Source organism: Marmota monax, unplaced genomic scaffold, assembly GCF_021218885.2.
Source record: "Marmota monax isolate L192 unplaced genomic scaffold, Marmota_monax_Labrador192_F-V1.1 WCK01_AAM20220418_F8-fsc00068, whole genome shotgun sequence".
NCBI lineage: Eukaryota > Metazoa > Chordata > Mammalia > Rodentia > Sciuridae > Marmota > Marmota monax.
Window position 1 is genome coordinate 7,842,231 of NW_026692352.1, and position 23,929 is coordinate 7,866,159.

Consider the following 23,929-nt stretch of genomic DNA (forward strand, 5'->3'; position numbering starts at 1 on the left):
TGCGTCTATTGGTTTCCTCTACTGTAAAGCTATTACTTTTCACTTTTTTAACACATATTTTTTAGATGTTGATGTGCCTTTATTTTATTAATTTCTATATGGTGCTGAGGATTCAACCCAGTGCCTCACAAATGCTATACAAGTGCTTTGCCACTAAGCCCCAGCCCCTATTTTTCACTTTTCATAAACTATACTCAAGATAAATGGAGCTCATACTCAAGGGGAGGGAAATAAATTTTCCAGTATCAAACAATCTGTGGATATGAATTAAAAATCATTATAGTAATTAATAAATATTCTGGAGGAAGACATGATAAAGCTGTGCAAATATCTTATTTTCCACTTAAATTTTTGCCCACTAGTGGAATTGTTCTGTAAAGAAAAAATGTCTCTTTACCCACACTCATTTGTTTATTCAATGATTTATTTATATCAATATGAACTAATGAATACTTATTATTATTTAGGTTATAATCCAAAGCTGTCGTCATTTAATTTGTTGTTATAATTGTTCAGCAATGGACATAATGGAAGCTCTTTCACATTGGACTGTTCCTTTATTGTAAAATGGAATTCGGAAAGCAGGGTTCTGGTAGTCTGAGTCCTCCTTATTACTGGACATCACTAATGCAAAGCTCTTTTAGAGGTCAGAGCAACAAATAAACAAACATATCTATGTGTATATATATATGTATATATATATATATATATGTGTATATAGTAAAATATAATAGTGCCAATATAATAGTCGGCCCCATTGTCTGCCCCACTGTGAAAATAGGAGACTTTGTCACATGAAAAGGGGCAAACACTTGCATAGAATAGTCACCTATTCTATGCTCAAACCTTGCATGAATGTAAGTTTCTGAAACTATAATGCATAGTTTTACAGGGGGAAGGAAGGTTGAAAGTGGAAAAATACCTTCCACCCTCTCCATACAATGTATTACCAATTGATGCTGATGACCAAGATTCAGTCTTCAGTAATTTTGGTATTATATCTCGGTTATATAATCATATATATACTCATCCTTATTTAATTGATTACATAGGCATATATAGACTAACCCAGGCACCCAATTCCATTTATCACATTGTGTTTGTTTGTTTGTTTGTTTGTTTTTGGTGGTGCTGGGGATTGAACCCAGGGCCTTGTGCATATGAGGCAAAGCACTCTATACCAACCGAGCCATATACCTAGCCCCATTATCACATTGTTTCTATGGTAAAATATAATCTAAATTTCAAATAATAAAATTACAAATAAACACTTAGTCTCCATTTCAGAAATCAGTTGAGTTCTATCTCTACTCCTTAATAAAGGGAAAATCCTTCTAAATAAAGACAACCATGTAAGATTCCCAGGCCTCATACAATGATGCATTTATTTTGACTAAAGCAGCTAGAAAATTCCAGGGTTCTACATTTACTTAACAATTTATTTCTTCTATGTTATAAGCGCAATGAGGACTGTATTTTTAGCTCAGCATCATATCTGTACCATTTAATGTATTCTAACTGCTTATTATTTTGATTTGAGGGTTACCCTTAAGCATGAGAAATCCATGACATAAGAAATCCATCATACTAGGGATCTTCAGTTTCTAAAGTCATTCTCCTTGGCACAGTAAACAGCAATGGGATTTTCCACATAGTCATGAAAATAGCCAAATAAATATAAGTCCTATGTGTGCTCCAAGAAGAGGGCAACTCTCTGAGACAATTAGAGATTCTCATGAAATAGGGATCCTTAGGATTTAAGGGATTAAAACCTCTCAGGGGAAGTAAGACAGATAATCTAGCCCTTAGTCTCAATGGAGTTAACAGCCTAACCAGAAAATTAGAAGTTAAAAAGTGAACCAATCTTCAAGGCTTATAGAAATACGATAACAAACCAGGAGATGCAAGGCCGAGATGTCAGCTCAGCCTTTTAAAAAAATGTGCTCAGTAGAAGCACCAAGAAGCTAGAGCCAGACAAAGCAAAATCACTAAGGTAAGGCCACTGAGATAGTTAGCCCCATTGTCTGCCCCACTGTGAAAATAGGAGAGACTTTCTAACAAGAAAAGGGGCAAATGCATGCATAGAATAGTCACTTAAGTAACCTACAGTTGCCTTTATCTTGTTATCATAGAATACACTCCCCTAGGTGGAGACCAAAGATGGTAATGAGATATGTGCCATGTGAAGAAACATGATGAAGAATAGCAAAGATGCACACCTAAAACTCTACCTCTACAATGATGACATCAAGAGCCTAGGACTCTGCCTACCACGTGGATGCCGTAAAAGCTGTATTCCTCTATCCTTAATCCTTTGATGGAGCAGCCTGGTCTCCCTGTGGATCTTAAACCTAGTATATATCTATCAGGAACTCTACCAGGCAACCTTTTTTGTTTTTTTTCTTCCTCCCACCATTTTTCCCCCCACACTGGGGATTTAACACAGGAGTGCTTTACCACTGAGCTACATCCCCTACCCTTTTTGTTTTTTTAAAAAAAATTTTTATTAGTTGTAGGTGGACACAATACCTTTATTTTATTTGTTTATTTTTATGTGGTGCCGGGGATCAAACCCAGTGCTTCACACATGCTAGGCAAAAGCTCTACCGCTGAGCCCTAATCCCAGCCCCACATCCCCCACCCTTTTTATTTTGCAACAGAGTCTTACTAAGTTGCTTAGACCTTGCTAACTTGCTGAGGCTACCCTTAAACTTGCAATTCTCCTGCCTTGAGTCTCCCAAGTCACTGGGATTACAGGTATGTGCCATAGCACTCAGCTTTACCTGAGTTTTTAAAACACCCCTCAGAAACATTCAGTAGAAGTCCCATTTTATAATAAAGACATCAAGATACAGAGAAGAAAACACTGATAAGTGGCAGAAGCAGGACCTATATCCACATCTTTCTGGCCCCTTGCTTTTTTTATTATATCACACTGCTTTTTAGAAAAAAAGAACCTAGAGAACCATCTCTTATGTTTTGACATCAGAAAATCTTGAGATGTTTCTGCTCAACACATATAAGAGGATCATTCTTTATGTTTATCTCTACTTAATAGTTGAAAGTTGTTAAAGTCAAATCTACTTAAAAGAAGAGCAGAACTGCATACAATTGGGCATAATCAGAGTGTTTCTTCAACAAACTCCTTATGAACTGCATATAATGTATATTGACTAAGAAGTGGTTCTCCTGATGTAGGCCACCCTTGAAGAGTTTACTTCTTGGGTAAGAAAGCTCCACATAGTTTTGATAATGTTTTTCTAAACATATCTAGACTATATGCAACTTCCAATATTGAAAATTTTAAAGCCCATTGGGTTACTACTTTTTATGCTTTTAGAGGAAGGCAATAAGTTCAATAGGTTGAACTTACTTGATGGAACTTCAGAAATATATTTTTAAAAAAACTTAAAGGAACTGAATAGAATTAGTTGAATAAATTCATTGTTTTGTGAGAAGAGAACAGGGTGTATACTTATTAGGTAGAGAAAATGTCTACATATAAACTAGCTACAATAAAAACAAAACCTTTATCCTTGGCCTTCTCAAACTGGCATTATTAGTTGAGAAACAGAAATAGAGGTTACTTTCTAGAATACATACTCTGTAGAATGAAAAAATTTCATGATCAAACCCACATGAGTCAGGCTGTTCCAGGCAACCACAGCTACCTATGACTATGAACATTGTTCATTTAGATCAGGTACATACTAGTTCAGGATGATTAGGAAGGCCACATTTTTTGCATGGTTCATCATCGTCTGCTATGATGGCTTCTTCACTTTCCTTTTCTTCTTCCTCTTCTGAAGCTGCAGATGATTTTTCACTGTCAGACCCATCACTTTCATCATTACTGGAATATTTCCACCTGCCTCGTGTTCGAGAACCAGTCCACCGAACTTTGCCTTTGGGTTTTACCTTGGGCAAAATAAAAAATTGACATAATTTGATATAAGAAGAAAAAAAAAAAAACTAAACTCCTCCTGATTGCATGTCCCATGTGGAATACATGAAGAAAAAAATAAAAATTATAGTCTGATCACCTGGATATACCTACTATTAAATTTTGGTGTATATGTTCACTACTATTTTCTGGTTTGGGGAGAGTTTTACATGGGATTATAATGTCATATAGTTTTTCTAATCATTGTATGTTCTCTTTACTATTAGTGACTATATAATACGTTATCACATGGCTGCATCACCTGGGTGTATATATCACCTATAGACATTTAGGTAGTTGTTTCCCATTTTTTCACTTTCATGAATAATGTATCCGTTGAAATATAAATTTTAACACACATCGTGATGGTTAGGATAAATTCCTCGAAGAGGATTCTGGGTCAAAGGCCATGTACATTTTAAAGGTTCTATCAATAACAGAAGGATGACTATATACTCACTTATTATTATGCAAAAATGTAAAGCTTTAATAATATTAAAGATGAACCTAAAAATTTCAAGAGGGTCAGACTTGTATAAAAAATGCTGACAAATTTTAAAAGAATATTATTCAGAGAATAAGTTTCCAACATTGTTAACAATTTTTTATTGCCTAGTTTTATAATCTTTTTTAAATATTTATTTTTTTAGTTGTAGTTGGACACAATACCTTTATTTTATTTATTTATTTTTATGTGTGCTGAGGATTGAACCCAGGGCCTTGCACATGCTAGGCTAGTGCTCTACCACTGAGCTACAACCCCAGCCCCAATTTTATATCTTTTAATGCATATTTCATTTCATTCCCATACTACAGGTCTCCAGCAAAGAACTAAATAATTTTTATCAGAAAACGTTTTTCAAAGTATAGAACTAAAAACTCAGTATTTCAGGGAACAAAGGTTCACCTGCAACGAAGAATAACCTTATCCCTTAAATAAATTAAAAACAACTCTTGTTTTTAATTTATTTAAACGATAACACTAGTCAAAGATTTGTATATTTTACTTAAAATGAGGTGGTTACAGAAAAAAGAATTCTGGCTTCCAAGACTAATGATTTAAATGGTGGAAACAGGCACTCTCAGATACTGGTAAGGAAATGATATATTACTAGGGCCTTTTTGGAGGCAATGTGGCATGCCCCTTGACCCAGCAATTCCAATTCTAGGAGTCTATTCTAAAGAAATACTCACTCATGTCCAAATGGATCTTCAATGCAGCATTGCCTGTAATAGTGAAAAATTGGAAACAACCTAATGTCAATTAATAAGGGAGTGGTTAAAAGAACTGAGGTATATCCACAATATGAAAATACTATGTGGCCATTAATAAACACAAGTAGACTGATCTCCTGACATGGAAAAATAGATACACTGTTAAGTAAAGCACTCACAAAAAATGAACACACAGGACCCGATTTATTTTGTAAATTATAGGTAAAATGTTTATAAACATATATATGAATGCATGAAAAACAGATGGAAACAGTATGCACCCCAATCTGTAAAACTGGTTATGGGAAATTTCATTTTATAATCCTATAGGTTGTGTATTTTTTTAAAGAGAGAGAGAGAAGGGAGAGAGAGAGAGAAAGAGAGAGAGAATTTTTTTTAATACATATATATTTTTTTTCAGTTTTCGGTGGACACAACATCTTTATTTTATTTTTATGTGGTGCTGAGGATCAAACCCAGAGCCCCGCGCATGCCAGGCAAGCGCGTTACCGCTTGAGCCACATCCCCAGCCCCACAGATTGTGTATTACTTGAATAATTTACAACAAGAATATATTTCTAATACTGCCTGTAATAGAAAAAAAAATGTTTAAAAGATAAGAATGACTATGCTTTAGCCTAAAGCAAAAAAGCTATAAACACTCAGATTTAAATATTCCTTATTAAAATTTAAAATTCAGAGTAGAAGTTTTACCTTGCCTCCTTTAGAGTTTGTATCCTTCTCCAGTTTTTTCAAATTTTCTTTTTTGTCTGTTTTTTGCAAGGCTGCTGACTCTTCTTCCATATCATCTTCTCCTTCCCCTCTTTTTTTATCAGCTTTCTGATCTCTGATCTCAGCCACTTTTGCTGTAGGTCTAGATATTCTTGGAGATCTCCTTAAAGTAGGGCCCACATTTGTTTTCTCTTCTTCTTTTTCTGTCTTCTCTTGCTTGCTTTCTGGTTCTGGAATTTGGGCAGGACAATCTGGCTTCTTCTTCCGACTAGATATCCTAATTGTTAATTTGATGCCTTCTTTCTGCCTTTCAGAGGTTATCTCTGTATTTTCTGAGGCAGTTGTTTCTTCTTCAGGAACCAACTTATATTTAAATTTGCTTTTTTGCACAGAACCCTTTGTTTCAGAAGGATCCTCATTGTCTAGATTATCCATTTCTACTTTCTTGGACTCAGAATCCCTTTTGAGAATTTCTGGGTCTACTTTTTCCAGGAACTGACCTTCAAAAGAACTTGTACTCTGACACTCTACCCCTTCTTTTTCTAAGTCTGGTTTTTCACAATGCCCAGTCATTTTAGTTGGTGGGAAAGTTTCAGATGCGTCAGGAGGACTTGGTGGTTCTGATCCTAGAGTACTCTTTGGAACTTCTTCTGGTATGGGACTCAATCTTTGTGAGTCTTTATCAAGAAAAGTCTTTTTGGACTTCTCTAACTTTTCAAGACATTCTAGGATTGGTGGACTCTTATCCTTCTTACTTTTGGGGGACTTCTCTTCAAATTTCATGGTACAGGATTCAGTGACAGATAAAGCAGTTTTTAAAGAGAGATCCTTTACTATCTCAGAATCTGACTCAAGAGAAGTTTCCATTTCTGGAGGACCAGGTTCCTCTAACTGCCCTTTTTGACTCTGGGTCTCTAAGACTGAGACTGAACTATCTACAACCTTCCCTAAAAGGACTTCTTTCTCAAGCTCACTTATTTTCAAACTCGTTATGACAGAATTTAAGCATTCTGCTCCATTCCCCTCCATGATGACACTTCTATCCTTAGAAGAGCTATTGTAGACATCTTCCTTTGTATCATAAAACTTTGTCTCTATTTGTTCTGTCTTCAAAGTTGGAGTTACCTTTTCATCACCAACTTCTCCATTTACCATTAGTCTCCCTTCATGACTCAAAGTAGTAATGGTAGAGATCCTTTTACAAGTCTCTTCCTCTTGTTTTACTTCATCTTTTAAAAACTCTTTTGTTGGAGTAACTGATTTACATAAAGGTCCTTTGACTGGACTGTCAAAATCATCACTCAGTTTAATTTCTCGTTTTTTTAGTGGAATCTTGGCTTGCTGGTCATTTTTAAGTTTCTCAGTTTCTTCAGTAGATTTCTCTGTAATTTCTTGAGAAGATCTGATATTGCCACTAAACTCTAGCCTCTCGGGTTCCTGTACCACCAGTTTCTCCATGCTACCTTTGACATCTTTGGGATCTGCTCTGCATTCCTTCACTTCGATTTTAATGGGTTTGACATTTTCCTTGAAAGAATCACTTTCTTCTTTGACAATCTTTTTTTCCTCGATTTCTGGCAAAGTTTTTTCTACCTTCACTATTACTGGCAGTTTCACAAGTTCCTTTTGATCTTCTTTTTCAATTTTCATAGTAGTCTCTTCTAGAACACTGGCTGTAGAACAATTTACTGAATCTACTAGCCTCGCTTCACCTTTTGTCTTTTCATTTTCCTTTTGTTCCTCTAAAAAAAAAAAATCAGAAAAAGTTTCAGTGAACAGAGCTTTCAAGATTATAATATATAACAGACTTAATATATTTCCATTTATTGTTTCTCTCTTCGCAGGGGTAGCATCTCTTTGTGATTGGGTATTTGACCCCCCCCGCCCCCCGCAAAAAATCTGACAATTAAGAAAATGACAAAATTGTGAAGCACAACTTCCAGATATTAAAAAATTGCTATTTAGACAGACTCAGGTTACTGCTTTTTACTTTTAGTTCCAGTGTTCTCAATGGAATGTAAATATTTATACAGCTCAAATAATTTAGTCAAGCTTAAGGGATGGCTCAAAAATATGAAGCAGAAAATGCTACATAAAACATTGCCAAAAGGCCATATTTGTTTCATAAACTGACAATGTTCTTCTTTGCAAGTCACTGAGGACTTTATTTCAGTGAAGTAACATGAGCAGAGGAAAAATGAAAAAAGAAAAATAAAATAATGCTCAAAGGGAACTGCTAATAATATTTTAGGCTACCTCTGGTCATTATTTTTCACAAAATTGGGGTCACTCTGCTTTCGATTTTTTTTTACAGAAACATTAGCCCTTTTTTATGTTAATGTGACCTTTTAAAAAATCATTATTCATGACTATATTACATGCCTTGATGTGGTTATGCTACAGTTCACTTTACCAAATGGCTTTATTGATCATTTAAGTTAATATTTTACAAAGAAACTATTAATGCTTATATTTCCATTGCCTCTTTTTACCTTGTTGACTATGTATTTTCAGCCTTAACAAAGTACCTAATAGTACATATTTAAACATAACAAAAGCTAAAATCAAGTAAAAAGCATAAATCTCATGGGTAATCACAGAGATTGCACTGTATTTTCCAAATAAATTACTACTAATTTTAGTACATGTTCCATCCTTTCACCTTATCCTTGGAATGGAAAAACTTTAATTCTAAACGAAGTTTTACTGAGATATAAACTTAAAAACTTGAAGATTTTTGTCAATAAGCAAAGAGTAACAATTCAGAAGGATGTAAGTGGAGTAGATAAAAAGTGGGGAGATGAAACAGTGCATTTTTTAAAAATGAGAATTCTATTTTTAACTAAAGTGAATATTTTTACTACAAACTTCTTAAAAAATGTCTAATCATGTTTCAAATAAAATACTCAAAAACCATTTAGGACTCTTTGGACCTCAAGATTAAATTATCACAAAGTGCACAGATGCATTCTACCATCATGTATAACTAATTAAACCCAAATTACTATCTTTTAAATTAATTTCAACCAAACATTGTTAATATTGAACACAACTGAATATTTTTTCTATATACCTGTGGTTCAGGCATCATGATAGAACCTCACTGTGATCCTGACTCAAGGTAAGATTACATGTTTTTATTTGGAGTCAACTGATTTTAATTTGAGTAACAGTATGGCAGAATGAAATGAGAGATAAAATTAGATTGAAAACTCTTGGGTTTATCAAACCTAATTCAGAGAGTGGTATGTTATACTTGTATATATTTGTACTAACCCATCTTTTGTACTAACACAACTTTCTGCCTTTGTTACTTAATCTACTAATAAAGCAGCTGAACTAAATAACCTCCCCTAGTATTCTTCAAAAGTGTTGTATTTCTGTAATTCCAAAAATGTTAAATCATTGAAAATTTAGGATATGGTTAAGTCCTTTTAAGAGAAAAATTTGATAATTATTATTATAGCTCCCCTAGATTACATGGATATGTATACAGAACAGAAGGATCCTGACAGAATATGAACTTTTGAAAGCACTAGTAACTGGCAAAAAGGTCATTCAATTATATAAACATTTCCCCAAGGGCAGTCAAAAGGAAATTGTAAATGAGTTTAAGAGGCAGAAATTTGAGGCAACAAAACTAAAGGAAAAAAATCACTTCAAAAATCACAATGCAGCAGCAACATTTCTCAATAAACTTCAAGAGAACTGGTATTTTTCAAAGCTGGTCCATTCATTTACTCAACAAATATTTATTTATTATCTGTTATGAGATTTCTCACCCTGCTATACTGGGTGAGAAATCAAACACTGAATATTCCATGTAAATTAACAGTAGAGGACATCACTAGTTGCTACTCAATATTTAATCTCTTGTACTAACACAACTCTGACTTTGTTTAGGAAGCCTCCTTGATCAAGCACCTTATAGCAATGGGTCATATGATATAGTAATGATCAATGAGATGCATGAAGATGTCATGAATAAGAGGATTTAGCTGAACTGAACTGTTGCCCTAATTTAATTTTCTTTGTGTCTAGACTCTGAACATCATACCTCCAGGAGCAATCAAAGCCACAAGAAAAAAAACAGAAACAGACTAAGTAAAGTTCTTGACTTAATGGAGCTCCCAATTCAGACTAGACTCATCACTTTTCATTATAAGAAAAAAATTTTAAAGTCAAATGCATTTCTTTCTGATATTTTAACTTTCACTTTTGTTTCTTACTATCCTTGTTTCCCATGCTCACAAAAATCTATGTATCTACTTCTTATATTTTACACTTGTCATCTTTTGGGTGATAAAGGGGTAACTAATCCATAATAAAGTTTTAGTTATTTTATAGTGATCATATTTTGCAATTAGACATGAGAAAACTCAAAACAATAGAGTAGTTCCAAACTAAAATCTTAAAAACTTACATGTAAATTAGCACAAACACTTAACAGAGCAATTTAGAATTATCTGTTTTAAGCTTAAAGAAATATACTCCATCACTAAGAAATTCTATTTCTAGAGAGTACAATTACATACAACTACCCAGAAATATATACATGAATATTTACTGCAGTACTGCTGTAGAAATAATAAACAAGAAAAATTCTAATACAGCTCAAATGGGGAAAAGGACAAATAACCACTTTATGATGAATAAAATGAAAAAAAAAAGAATGTATATGGATTAACACACATAAATCTCAAAAGCAGAATGAGTAACAAGTTGTAAAAGACTAGGAACAGCAGGATTTTGTGGAGCGGGTACTGGGAATTGAAGGGGCAAAGCAACATCGTCAATTATTTTTTGTATTTTGAGACAGGGTCTTGCTAAATTGCAGATGCTGGGCTCCGGCTTGAGATCTCTGGCCAGAGCTTACCAAGTCACTGAGATTACAGGTGTGAACCACAGCGCCCAGCCAGTAAAATACCTTTTTTAAAAGAAAAGTTATGAAACACTCAAACCAATGCTATTTATTAAAGTGACCATATACATATGTGCAAAAAACAAATGACAGGAAATGAGTCACAGGGTTGTAGTTACTCCTGAAAATGGGAATAAGGAGGAATGAGAAGGAAAGTGAAAAGAAATACCACCTATTTTTTAAACGAAAGAAAATTTGGGCAAATCATTGAGAACTACTATATCAAAATGTTGGGTATACAGTGTTTTACATTCTTTGTATATCTGAACTGATTCATTAAAAATTGAGAAGGTCACTTGAGCTCACACACCTAAAATTCCAGTGACTCAGGAGGCTAAGACAGGAGGACAGCATGTTCCAGGCTAGCCTCAGCACTTAGAAAGACCTTGTCACAAAATAAAAAATGGCAGAGATATGAAAAATTGTGGTATATATGTGTATTAATAATTGTAATGCAAAAAAAGAAGTACATGTATAAAGGCATAAATTGGCATGAACATACTTTATATACAGAGATATGAAAAACTGTGCTCATATGTACAATAAAAATTATAATGCATTGAACTGTGGAATAGCTGAACTTTTTTAATGAAGTATATGGACTACTTTTGCATAGTACTTGGGAATCATTATTAATTATTTGGCACCATTTTCTTACCATTAACTTTAGCCACATCAGAACATTCAGGATTTAAAAGAAGAAGCGGGGAGCGGGGTGAGGAAGGAGGAGAAGGAGGGAAAGGTGGGGAGGAGGAGGAGGAAAATTAGTTCAGAATTTCCTAAAGCTGCGACTAACAGTTTTCCTCTGTTAACTAACAAAAAGCCATTTATATCTATTCTGCAGCTTTTACCATTCCTCACTTTCTCCATTGATTAAAAAGTTACATAAAACGGTTAAGTATCATCAACTATTTTCTAGGGTTTTTAATGACTGCAGATAATACAACATCCAAGTCCTTCAGGCAAGTGGCCATGGCAAGCACTCAATGTCAACTATATAATTATTATATTACTGGCAAAATCTACCAGCCTTCAAGCACAGTTAGAAACTCGCTGTTTTATAGTTCTATTAACTGATTCTTTCCCTATAAAGAATTAACAAATTTTCCTCTGTTTGCACATTACTTTATATAGATTTTTATAATAGCATTTATTACCCCGCATTATAATTATTTACTCAGAAATGTTATCTGTCCTACTGGTCTGAAGAATTACTCCTCTGGAGCAGAATCATGGATTATTCACTGTACGACACCTGCTTAACTAGACTGAACAAATTGAAATGGCAACAAATCCTACCCCACATGTTGACAAATAACAGTAATAACTTTTAAGATACATTAACAGGGAGCAGATTGTAAATCAATATTTAATTTTAAATTATTTGAAGTATATCTGATCAATTTACAAAGTAAGATTTGGGCAAGGACATAACATATTCAACAGATGCTAAATCTTTTGCCTCAGCCTCCCAAGTTGCTGAGACTACAGGCAGGAATTCCTTAGCCTGGCACCCCCAACCTTTCTAATAAATTTTGTTTTTAAAATTTTTAATTTAGTTTTTGTGTTACTGAGGATTGAACGCAGGGCCTTCAACAGATACTAGGCAAGCACTCTACCATACATCCTCTGCTGAGCTACATCCTCAGCCCTTTTCTTCCTTGAGCAAGGGTCTTGCAAAATTGCCCAGGGTGGCCTTGAATTTACAATCCTCCTGAGGAGCTGGGAATACAAATGTGAGCCACCATGCCCAGCTATGTAATCTCAATTCTGATAAAGAAATAAATAAGTAACCATGCCTAAAATAAACCCTAGAAGAAAAAGATCATGGCAGTTGCAGTGGCAGATATTTTCTCTATATATGTATATGTATAAGTCATTCATATATGTACATATATGTGTATAAAAAGGAACAAAATTGGTATTATAATAATTTCATGATTATTAGCTTATCTCTGATACACTAACACTGCCTACTAACCCTACTATTTGCTCTACCAACAACTCTATCAGTCTTCTTTTCTATTCTTAAACTTCCAATCTCTCTGTGAGGTCCATATTTTCAGATGATTCTGCCTTCAATTTCACAGAGAAAACAGAAACCATACCCTCTCATCAATAGACCAGTAAGCCTGCTCCTATTAAAATAGAGATACCTATTTTAAGCTAAGACAAATTCTTCAATCCATGATTTAGATTTCATCTCCTCCAGCCATGTGTCATCATCTTACTTGTTTTAATGAGATCTCATTGGCTACAATATTGAGATTAGACTGAAGGAAAGGAATGATAGAAACAAGGATAGTTAGGATATTACTATGAAAAATAATGATAAAATCTCTTCAACAGTATCCCATTTAACTCAAATTTAAAAACAAAAACATTAATACATTTAAGGAAAGCCCAATACAATCTGCAGACCCCATTCCCCTATCTCTCAGGACCTTAGCTGTCTGACCTTATTTCCTCCTATTTTACAATACCCTACTCATTCTGCTTCAGTTACATTGGTCACAGGGGCCAGCAAACCATAAAGGATCCGACATTAAACATTTTTAGCTTTGTAAGCCATAGTTTCTCTATCACAACTACCAAACTCTTCTGTTATAGTCTGAAAACAGCCATTGACAATTGGATATTAAATAAATAAAATTCAAACCAGCCAGATTAATTTTTCCCACTACTCAGGAGGCTTAAGGAGGGAGCATCAACTCAGCCCAGGAGTTCAAGATCAGCCTCAGCAACATGGTAAGACCCTGTCTGAATTTTTAAAAATTAACTTAATTTTTTTTTGAGAGAGAGAGAGAGAGAATATGAATTTTAATATTTATTTTTGGACTGGGGATGTGGCTCAAGCGGTAGTGCACTCGCCTGGCATGTGTGCGGCCCGGGTTTGATCCTCAGCACCACATACAAACAAAGATGTTGTGTCCGCCGAAAACTAAAAATTAACTTAATTTTAATTTTTAAAAATTAAATTAACAAAACAGGCAGCAGGCCAGATTTTGCTTGTCCACCCTAGTCTGCTGATTTTTTGCTAAAATGTATTACTCATACTTGCTCCTACTTCAGAGTCTTGCATCCTTTGTTTTTGTATTTTGTGGTGCTGGGAACAGAACCCAGGGACTTGTATATGCTAGGTAAGCACTCTCCCAACTGAACTATAACCCCAACCCCTTACATTTGTTTTTGTTTGTTTAAAATTTCCTTGGGTATCTGCATTATTGGTTCTCTCAGATCCTTTTGGTCTTTGTCTTTACTCAAGCATTACATTTTCAGTTAGTCATTTTCTAAGACCCCAATCTATTCTTTTCCCAAATCACTGTACTATATATATATCCCTCCATATCACCATCTGCACTACAAATAACAAGTAATTTATAATCTTGTTTACTGTCTCATCCATACTTTGTGTAAACTGTGATTTTCATTCACAGCTATACTCCCACTACCAAGAATATTCAGCATATACTAAATAAATATTTGCTGACTGACATGAAATACTACAGGTAAAAACAGATCTATGCTATTCCTAACAATTCAAATTTTGCCTGCAAAAAGCTTTTTGCCGGCTGAGGTAGTGGCTCGGTGGTAGAGCACTTGCCTAGCATTGTGTGAGGCACTGGGTTCGATTCTCAGCACCACATATCAATAAATAAAAATATAGGTTCATCAACAACTAAAAAAATATTTTTTAAAAAAAGCTTTTTGCCATTTTGAAAATGTTGATAAACTTTACAATTTCTAAAAGTGACTCAAAATATTTAATGTCTTGTCCCATTTTTTGCCAATAATCTATTCACTGTATGCAAGAATATTTCCAATTCTCATTCTAGTTTCAAATACTTCAGCACCATATAAACTCAACATCAAAAAAAAAAGGTTTTGATAAACACATGTAATATTTCTCTCAATGTATAGGTGATATAATAGTATTCCAATATTTATTATGGAATGTCCAAAAAAAGCAAATCCATAGACCCAGAAAGTAGAATATCTCTAAGAGCTGGGAGAAGAGAGAAATGGAGAATGGCAACAAAATGGATACATACTTTCTTTGTGGGTTGATGTGACTTTTCTAACATTAGACAGTAATTATGGTTGTACAACACCATCAATATACTAAAAACAAGCAACTGTACATATTAAAAAGGTGAATTTTATCTTAGCCTTTATAAAACAAACAAGTACTATATAAACCAAAATAAACACATATTTGGGCCAAATTAGCTATGTAAGTGGCCAGCCTACAAATTCTATTTTCTGCTAGATGTCATCAAATAATAGTTCCCATGTTCTATACATATGGGCAGAGGTATATTACTGCAAAAATCAACAAAAAGACAGTCTTTTTCAAATTAGCAGAATTTGAAAAACTATATTAAAGTTGAGATGTGTTCCCCTTGACTTTGTTTTTTCCTAGAAAAGTTTCTTTTTAACTTTTTGGTACCTTCAAAAGTAGAATACAGTATCTAACATACAATGAAAATATATATTAAATGTCATGGCATTCACAGTATTCTGTAAGTACAAAAACTTCCAGGTAGTATACCACATGAACTGACACAGTGTATCTTCAATTGCCATAAAGGGGCTTAAAGGGCATGAAACACTCACTTGACCATCTAGTTTGAGAAGAACAATTTGACAGGTATTTAAGAGCTTTCGGCCTGATGTTAAAAATTGGCTCTAATGGAAGTGATAAAAATAGTGTAAATAAAGTCCCCAAAAAAGCTACAAAAAGAGATCAGGAAGGTGGGATTTCAGATGGCCCTTCAAGAATACTTGGACTTTCCTTGGGGATAGAGCAAAATGAGAAGGAGAGAACATGATAAAGTCACAGAAGGAATGCCCAACACAACACAGAGTAAAACATCTAGACAATCTGCAACCAGTAATCATGTAAGGAAACAATAAAAGATAACACTAGAAAGAGAAGTAGAGGACAAATTGTAAGATTCTGAATAAGAATTCTGACTAAGAAATTTAAATATTTTTTACTAATAATTATTATTATAATAATTATTATTATAATAATAATTTTTTAATAGTTAAAGATGGACAGCATGCCTTTATTTTTTATTTATGTTTTTATGTGGTGCTAAGGATTGAACCCAGTGCCTCACACTTGCTAGACAAGTACTCTGCCACGGAGCTACAGCCCCAGCCCAAGAAATTTAAATATTTTTAAAAGTCAATTTTAATTTTCAGGGGCAGAGTCATACTGGGGATTGAGCTCAGGAGTGCGCTACCATTAAATTATACCCCCGGCCCATTTTATTTAGGACAAGTTCTCATTAAGTTGACAAGGCTGGCCTTAAACATGCAATCCTCTTGTTTCAGTCTCCCTAGATGACTGGCTCAATGTTAATTATCTTCCTCTTTGAAAGAAAACTCAACTCATTTATTTAGTTGGTAAACTTTCTAGGCTACTTGCTGTCATTATGAGATTTTGGCTTACATTTTGAAGTCATATTTCTATGGCACTTATATAAAAAGAAACAAAAATATTTGCTTACTGAGGTTAGATATAAGGCATGTCAATTTTACTAAAAATTTTTAAAAATATATTTTAACTGTAAAATTGGCTATATTATTCACCTTTCAGTGCCAATTTTTTTAAATCTTCTTGCTGCCTAATTCGAAATAATCAACCACACTTACTTTAAAAAATTTTGTCCCATGATGCCTTATCACTGACTGCATTAAATTTAAGATTGTTTCCAACTTAAAATCTATTCTGCCACCTCATATTACCCCTATAGGGCAATGTTTGTTTACATCTGAGAGCAACGAAAACAACAAACCAGGATCACATTCCTTTTACCTTGCCATGAAGTAGACCACAATAATTACATCTGAGAGAACCAGGATAAGGGATAAGGCTTTGGAGCCTGAATAAAATTACTACAAATTATATGTTAAATGCACCATCAAAAGTACACAGGGAGTTTGTCCATAACTCACTGTGTGTCCTAGGGAAAATTACTTAAAACACTTTGTCTCACTTCCCTCATCCGGGAAAAAAAGGAAAAGAAAAACAAAATATACAGTAGTCCTCCCCTTATCCAAGGTTTCACATTCTGTGATGTCAATTATGCATAATTACAGCCCTAAAAGAACAAAGGAGATTACAGTACATCTAGACATTTTGAAAGACAAAGACTATATCTGCATAACTTTTACTATAGTATATTGTTATAATTATCCTATTACTAATCATTGCTAATATTCTTTTCATTTGTAATTTTAATTACACGACTATAGGATGTAGTTTGACATATTATACATATATGAAGTATAACTTCTCATTCTTGTGGTTGTATATGATGTAGAGTTACACTAGTTGTGAATATTCTCTTGTTGTGCCTAATTTATAACTATACCTGTATAGGGAAACAAAAACATGGCATATGTAGGGTCTGATAGTATCCACAGTTTCTAATAATCACTGAGGCTCTAGGACATATCCCCTAAGGATATAATTGTAATATACCTAATAGGGTTTGTTGTTGAGATTCTATGGCTTTAAGTCATGTGAATATCTTTAGAATAGTACTTACACATAGTAAACATCATATTTTAGCTATTTTATCACTATAGTGTAAGTCTGATCAAAGTAATTTTAGTCTACTTAGTTTACTGAACTCTTTCCTAAAATCATGCTTAACACACAGAAGATGAACAATAACTATTTGTTGTATAAATAAATAAGAAATAAGAATAAATAAGAAATATTTTGTTCTAAGAGGAAGAATGCAGAAAAATACTATTTGTTTTACCTTATTTTTTGAGTGGTAGGGATTGAACCCAGGACCAATCTTGCATGCTAAGCAGTCCCACTATGGCTAAACTAACCATATCCCAGCCCCAGATTAATCACTAGAGAAGGGGAAAACACGAAGTAGGTTAAATATCCTGCACCTCCTCTTCCACATATTCAAGAAATGACCTTGTACCTCACAGATCATTTTCTCTTAGTTGTGTTAGGAAAGATAACATCAGCATTCATTGAAAATGCTTTCAGAAACAGTCTTTCTTCAGGGCTGGGATTGCAGCTCAGAGGCAGAGTACTTGCCTAGCACAAGTGAGGCACTAGGTTCAATCTGTAGAACCCTATAAAAATAAACAAAGGTATTGTGTCCATCTATAATTTAAAAAAAAATTTTAAAGTCTTTGTGTAAATGGCCAATCAGCAGCTCCACCCAAGATCAACTCCAACAGCTTCTGTATTTTACAAAGGTCCACAGGCCAACATGGATATAAAACTCTGAGAAGTACTAAAGTAGATCTCTTTATTTATACAAAAGTATAAGCCAGAGGTAGAGCTTAGTGGAGAGTGGTAAGTAATTTCCTAGTGTTACACAAGGTTCTGGGTTCTATCCCTAGCATCAAAAAAAAAAAAAAAAAAAAGAGAGAAAGAGAGAAAAGAAGTCTGGGACAAGTTTATGAATGTATCAATTTCCTCATCTTTAAAACTGAAAAACCAAGGAGGCATGAGGCACACATCTGTAAATCCAGCACTCAAGAGGATGAGGCAGGAGGACCACAAGTTCCAGGTCAGCCAGAGCAACTCAGTGAACCTCATAGTTTGGATGTGATGGTTAGTTATAAATGTGCCTCCCAATAATGAAAGGAGAGATAATTAGACTACAAGAGTTGTAACCTAATTGGTCCATCTCAGTCTAAATGGACTAGCTGAGTGGTAACTGGTAACTGTAAGCAGGTGAGGTATATGCTGAAGGAGGTGGGTCACTGTGGCAGAGGGTTAGAGGACCCCTTAGAACGGTTCAAATTCCCTTCAGCCATTCTCCAACCCATGCTTCCTGGAAGAAGCCCTTAGTGAAGCAGTGCTCTTCCATCACACCCTCTGCCATGATGGTCTGCCTGTCTGCCTGATCTTGGGCCCAGAACAATGGAGCGGTCTATCAAACACTAAACCACTAAACAGACAGCCAAAATACACTTTTTCTCCTCTAAGTTGTTCTTGTTGGATGTATTGGTCACAGTGATGGAAAACAAAGATAAGAACTGACACCAGGAGTGGGGTTATTACTGTGACTAACCTGATCATGTGGTTCAAAAGTCTTTGAAACGGGCTTATATGAGGAGTTTGAAGAAGTCTGAGTATGCAGGCTGCACAATGGTTAAAATGTTGTGAGCATACCTTAACAGGCAATTCTGGTGGGAGTCCTAAAGATCAAAATGCCAATAGGAATAGACAGCAAGGACTATGCACATGAAGTTTCAGAGGGAAATGAGAGCTCTATTGGAAATTGGACTGGAGGCCACTGTGAAAAATTCGGGCAAAGAATTTTTCTATGTTTTACCTGTATCCTGAGATTTTATATGTGGCTAAATTTAGAAGTGATAGACTAATTAATCTGGTAGAAAAACTTCAGGACAGTGTAACATTCAACTAGTGGTAAGGCTATTGCTGGCAGCATTTAGCTAGGTATACTGTGAGAATTGGTAACAAAAAGAATGAAAGAAGGATTTATGAAACTTATCATTTGGTCACAAAAGTACATATAAAACTGAAGCCAAGGAAGCTGTGCTTATTATAGCTATGAAAGAGATGCTAAGTACTTTGCAAAAAGATAACAGAAAAGATAGTTTGAGGACAGCTCAGTATTTTGCCAGACCATATCCATTGCAGGTTCAAGGATGTAAACAGGAAAATTCTTTTAGAAAAGGGATCATGAAGACCCCCTGATAACACAATGGGGCTAGGAAGTTGTTTTACTGTGCTCAGCTGCTGAGGTACTCAGAGGTCATGTTCCCAGGGGGCCCAAATATTGCTGAGCTGACAGGAGACCTTGACATCATCCACACTATGCAAATTCTACAGAAATGCAAGACGCTAGAGTTAAGTGGTCATGCAGGCTTCCACTAAGATTTCAGAGGAAGGACTTGGAGACCAGGAAAAGTATAACAGGATCAGAATTCCTATAGGCTTCCCTTAAGAGGTGAGCTATAAAGGTGAAATCAAAGCTAGAATTTAAGAAGACCCCAGAAATTAAGAGATGCCAGTAATTTCTGTCTGCCAAGAAAAGGTGCTATATAGAGAGAGCCAGGCTAAAAGGGAGGCCATATATGCTGCTACCAGCAAGTGCAAGGGGTAGGACTACCCAAGCTCTTTGGAGAATATATCTCACCATCACATACCTTAGATTCTATACACAGTTATTTGTCTGGCTGAGGACAGTAAGTCTTGTTTTGGTCCTATTCTTTCTTTCTATATCCCTGTTTCTCCTTTCTGGAATGGAAACCTTTAGTCTGGACCAGTGTATACTGGATATACCTAACTCACTTTTGGTCTTTATAGGGGGGCTCATAGTAAAGAGTTTGTCTTTGATGAAACTTTGGACTTGGATTTTCAGCAATGCTAAAATTCTTAAGGCTATGAATATACTCAGATAAACTAAAACATTTTAAATTGTGAGATGAACATGAGTTTTTGGGGACAGGGGTAGGATGCTACAGTTGTAATCTAAGGTAACCTCCAAAAGCGACTATGTTAATACAGGAATATCCAGAGGTAAAATTTAGATTATGAGAGCTGTTATCTAACCAGTCTATCCTACTTTAAATGAACTAACTGGGTGGTAACAGTAGGCAGGTGTGGTATGGGTGGAGGAGGTGGGTCATGGGTGGGGGTGTGTGCCTTGGAAAGGGTTATCTTCCCTGGGGTCCCTCCCTACCTGCTCTGCTTCTAGGCCACCATAAATGGTGCACCCTTCTACAATTATATTCTCCTTTACCTTAAGCCTAGGACAATGGCATCAGCCCACCTTGGATTAAACTTCTAAAACAGAGAGCCAAAAATATATTTTCCTTTCTCGAAGTTGTTCTTGTTGGGTATTTTGGTCACAATGCCCCAAAGCTGACTAACACAGGGAATCCCTGTCTCAAAATTAAACAGGGCTGGTAAAGTAGCTTGATGGTGAGCCCTGGATTCAATCCTCAGAACTGCAAAAATTAATAAACAAACCAAATAAATAAATAATAATTGTTATCAAAAAAAGTTGCTATGTGGATTAAATGAAAACCCAAATGCAACATTTGATTCACTGCAAAGAAAATAGGATACGCACAATAAGTGTTTACTATAGTTATAGTTGAAACCTTCCTCCTCTACTTGAAACCCCAAGAAATTTGGAATTCAATATTAAAAAATGTTCTACTACGAAGAAAATATTTTTTTCCTTCTTCTTTAAACTATATAGTGAGTGTCCCATCAAAATCAATGTCAAATTTAAGGTCTCCTAAAAAGAAACAACAGCCTCTTAAATTTCTATTACACTGACTCTTGTTTCAAATTCATATTCTCTCCAATTTTGATTTTAATTGTGTATGAGAATAAGCAAATACAGGAATGAATGACCCAACTGAATAACAAAGTGAAAAAAAATATCAAGTTTAAACCCAGAACGAATCCTAGTTATTCAAAGACTCTAGAAATTCAATAGGGGATTCAGACTATTTTAAAATTACTACACTTTACTGAAGTAGCCCACAAATTTAAGATGAGCATATAGAAAAGAAGTTTCAAATTAAAAAAATATGCCTTACATGTAAAACCACCCTAGATATTTGAAATTATGTAAACAATGAGGGCAATAATGAAGATTTTGGCCAAAAGTAACTCTTAACCTATAGAAACATTATGCATCACATGGAAAAGTTAAATTTATTGCTTTTAAGAGATGTTTCATATATAGGGGATGCATTATAAATAGTTTGTTCAAAGCATCAAAGAAAGAATACAGATCTGGATATGGTGATGCACACCCATAATTCCAGCCACTTGGAAGGCTCGGGCAGAAATGTTGCAAGTAGGAGGCTACCTGGGCAGCTTAGCAAGACTGTGTCTTTAAAAAAAAAAAAAAAAAAAGAAACAGTATGGGGATTTTAGGTCAGTTATACAGCACTTGCCTAGCATATGCAAGGCTCTGAAATCCATCTTTGATACTGGGGGAATTAAAAAAAAATGTTTTTCAGTTTAAATCAAAACACAATGGCAAATTAAAAGCATCTAGTAGAAGGAAACACAATAGGAAACCATATTCCTTTCCCTGTCACTGAAAGTTTTGTTATCAATAACAAATAATAACTAAAAAGATGTCATCTAAAATTTCAGTTGGTTTCCTTACTTAGAGAGTTAGAAGTTGGATCTATTCTCCAGGAAAGGTAAGGATTTCATCCGCCTAGTTAAGTAAAATAGAAAACTCAATCACAAATAAGCTTCAATAATAATAATTATCTTAAGAATTATCTTTGGAACTTAAAGAGTTTCCAAAATGCAAAACAAAACCAAACATCCCAATTGAAAAATGGACAGGCCAAGGAATGGTAACATCTGTCTGTAACCCCAGCTACTTTGAAGGCCAAGGCAGAAAGGTCACTTAAGCTGAGGGGTTCATGACTTCAAGACCAGCATGAGCAACATAGTAAGACCTGTCACAAAAACACAGGATAAGCTGGGCATGGTAGAGCACACCTATAATCTCAGTAACTCGGGAAGCTAACTAAAGCAGGAGGGTCAAAATTTCGACTCTAACCTGGATAACTTGATGAGACTCTGTCCCAAATAAGAAGGGATGGCGATGTAGTTCAGTTATAAAGAGTTCCTGGGTTCAATTCTCAGTAACACAAACAAAAAGCAAAACTACACAGGACAAAAGATTTGAATAAATATTTTGCCAAAGATATATAAATGGTTGATAAACACTTGACAAGATATTCAACGATTATAAACTAATGATTATAATGATTACAACACGTAAAACAAAAAAAATAACAAGTGCTGACAAGGACATGAAGAATCTGAAATGCTTGTGAAACGATGGTAGGAATGTAAAATGATGTAGCTGTTGTGGAAAACATTGTGGAAGATCCTCAAAAAAATTAAACATTATATTACCATATGATCCAGAAAATCACAATAGACAAAAGGTAGAAGAGTAAATCAAGTATCCACTAATGGATAACTGAGAAACAAAAAGTGGTATACACACACAATAGAATATTATTCATCCTTAAACAGGAAGAAAATTGTGAGACATGCTACCATATGGATAAAGTTGAAGACAACATGTCAAATTAAATAAGCCAGTCATAAATGGACAAATACTTTTTTATATTTCTTTGGTATGAGGTTCCCAGAAGATAGTAAATGCCAGAGCTTGGCAGGGGGAGAAAATGCGGAGGTAGTGTTAAACAGGTACAGTTTCTATCAGGCAGTTCTACCACAATGTGCATATACTTAATGATAGAGAAATGTACACTTAAAAATGGGTTAAATGGCCAATTCTGTGTTATGTATATTTTCCTAAAAAGTTCACTAAATGTCTTAGCATTCTTAAATAAGAAAAGAATATACTTTGATGATTTGAACCTATTTGACTTAGTTTAATGTTTTATGTGAGAACAAATCTGATTTTTTTTTTGCTCTTTTTCCTTTAAATTAAAACAACAACAACAAAATAACCCTTATTTTATAGGAAGGCTCTCAATTTGAGATAGAAATTCAGAATTATATAGTTGAGTAGAGGAGAAGAAGACAGAAGAGATTACAAAACAAAGCAAAAGAAAACACACAAAAAAACCTTGTTTAGGTGTTTCTTCTTCTTTTTTAGTCTCCTCGTCCTCTAAGATGGGACTTTCCCGGGAAGAGATGTCCTGTTGGCTAGAGTTTTTCAATAGTACAGGATCAATTTGTGCTTTCAGGAGTGCAAGAGTCTCAGCCAACTCGTTTCGATTTCTAAACAAGGGAAGAAACAAGGCAGTATAAAAATCTTTATTCTGAAGAACTTTTTGAATAATATCTATTAGAAATAGGTATTTTTTTAAATATTTATTTTTTAGTCATAGTTGGACACAATACCTTTATTTTATTTATTTATTTTTATGTGGTCTGAGGATTGAACCCAGGGTCTCGCAAATGCGAGGTGAGTGCTCTACTGCTGAGCCACAATCCCTGTCCTGGAAATAGGTATTATTATAAAGAAAAAAACACACATTTAAGAATATCGAAAACACAGGTGCAGCTAACCATAATTAACGCTGAATTCTAAAAATAAGTATTAAAAAAGGCATGTTATATGGCCGAGGTT

The 23,929-nt window shown here is 34.7% G+C and overlaps 1 protein-coding gene across 2 annotated transcripts in view; it reads right to left on the minus strand.

The window, feature by feature from the left end:
* Rsf1 (remodeling and spacing factor 1) overlaps window positions 1-23,929 on the minus strand; it is a 173,547-nt gene that overhangs the window by 34,758 nt on the left and 114,860 nt on the right. For both annotated transcript variants that reach the window (XM_046442058.2, XM_046442057.2), the window contains exons 5-7: window positions 23,423-23,577; window positions 5,873-7,632; window positions 3,712-3,918 (exon numbers count right to left, since the gene is read on the minus strand). In XM_046442058.2, the coding sequence (XP_046298014.1) occupies window positions 3,712-3,918; window positions 5,873-7,632; window positions 23,423-23,577 (2,122 nt within the window). The remainder of the gene's footprint in view (window positions 1-3,711; window positions 3,919-5,872; window positions 7,633-23,422; window positions 23,578-23,929) is intronic.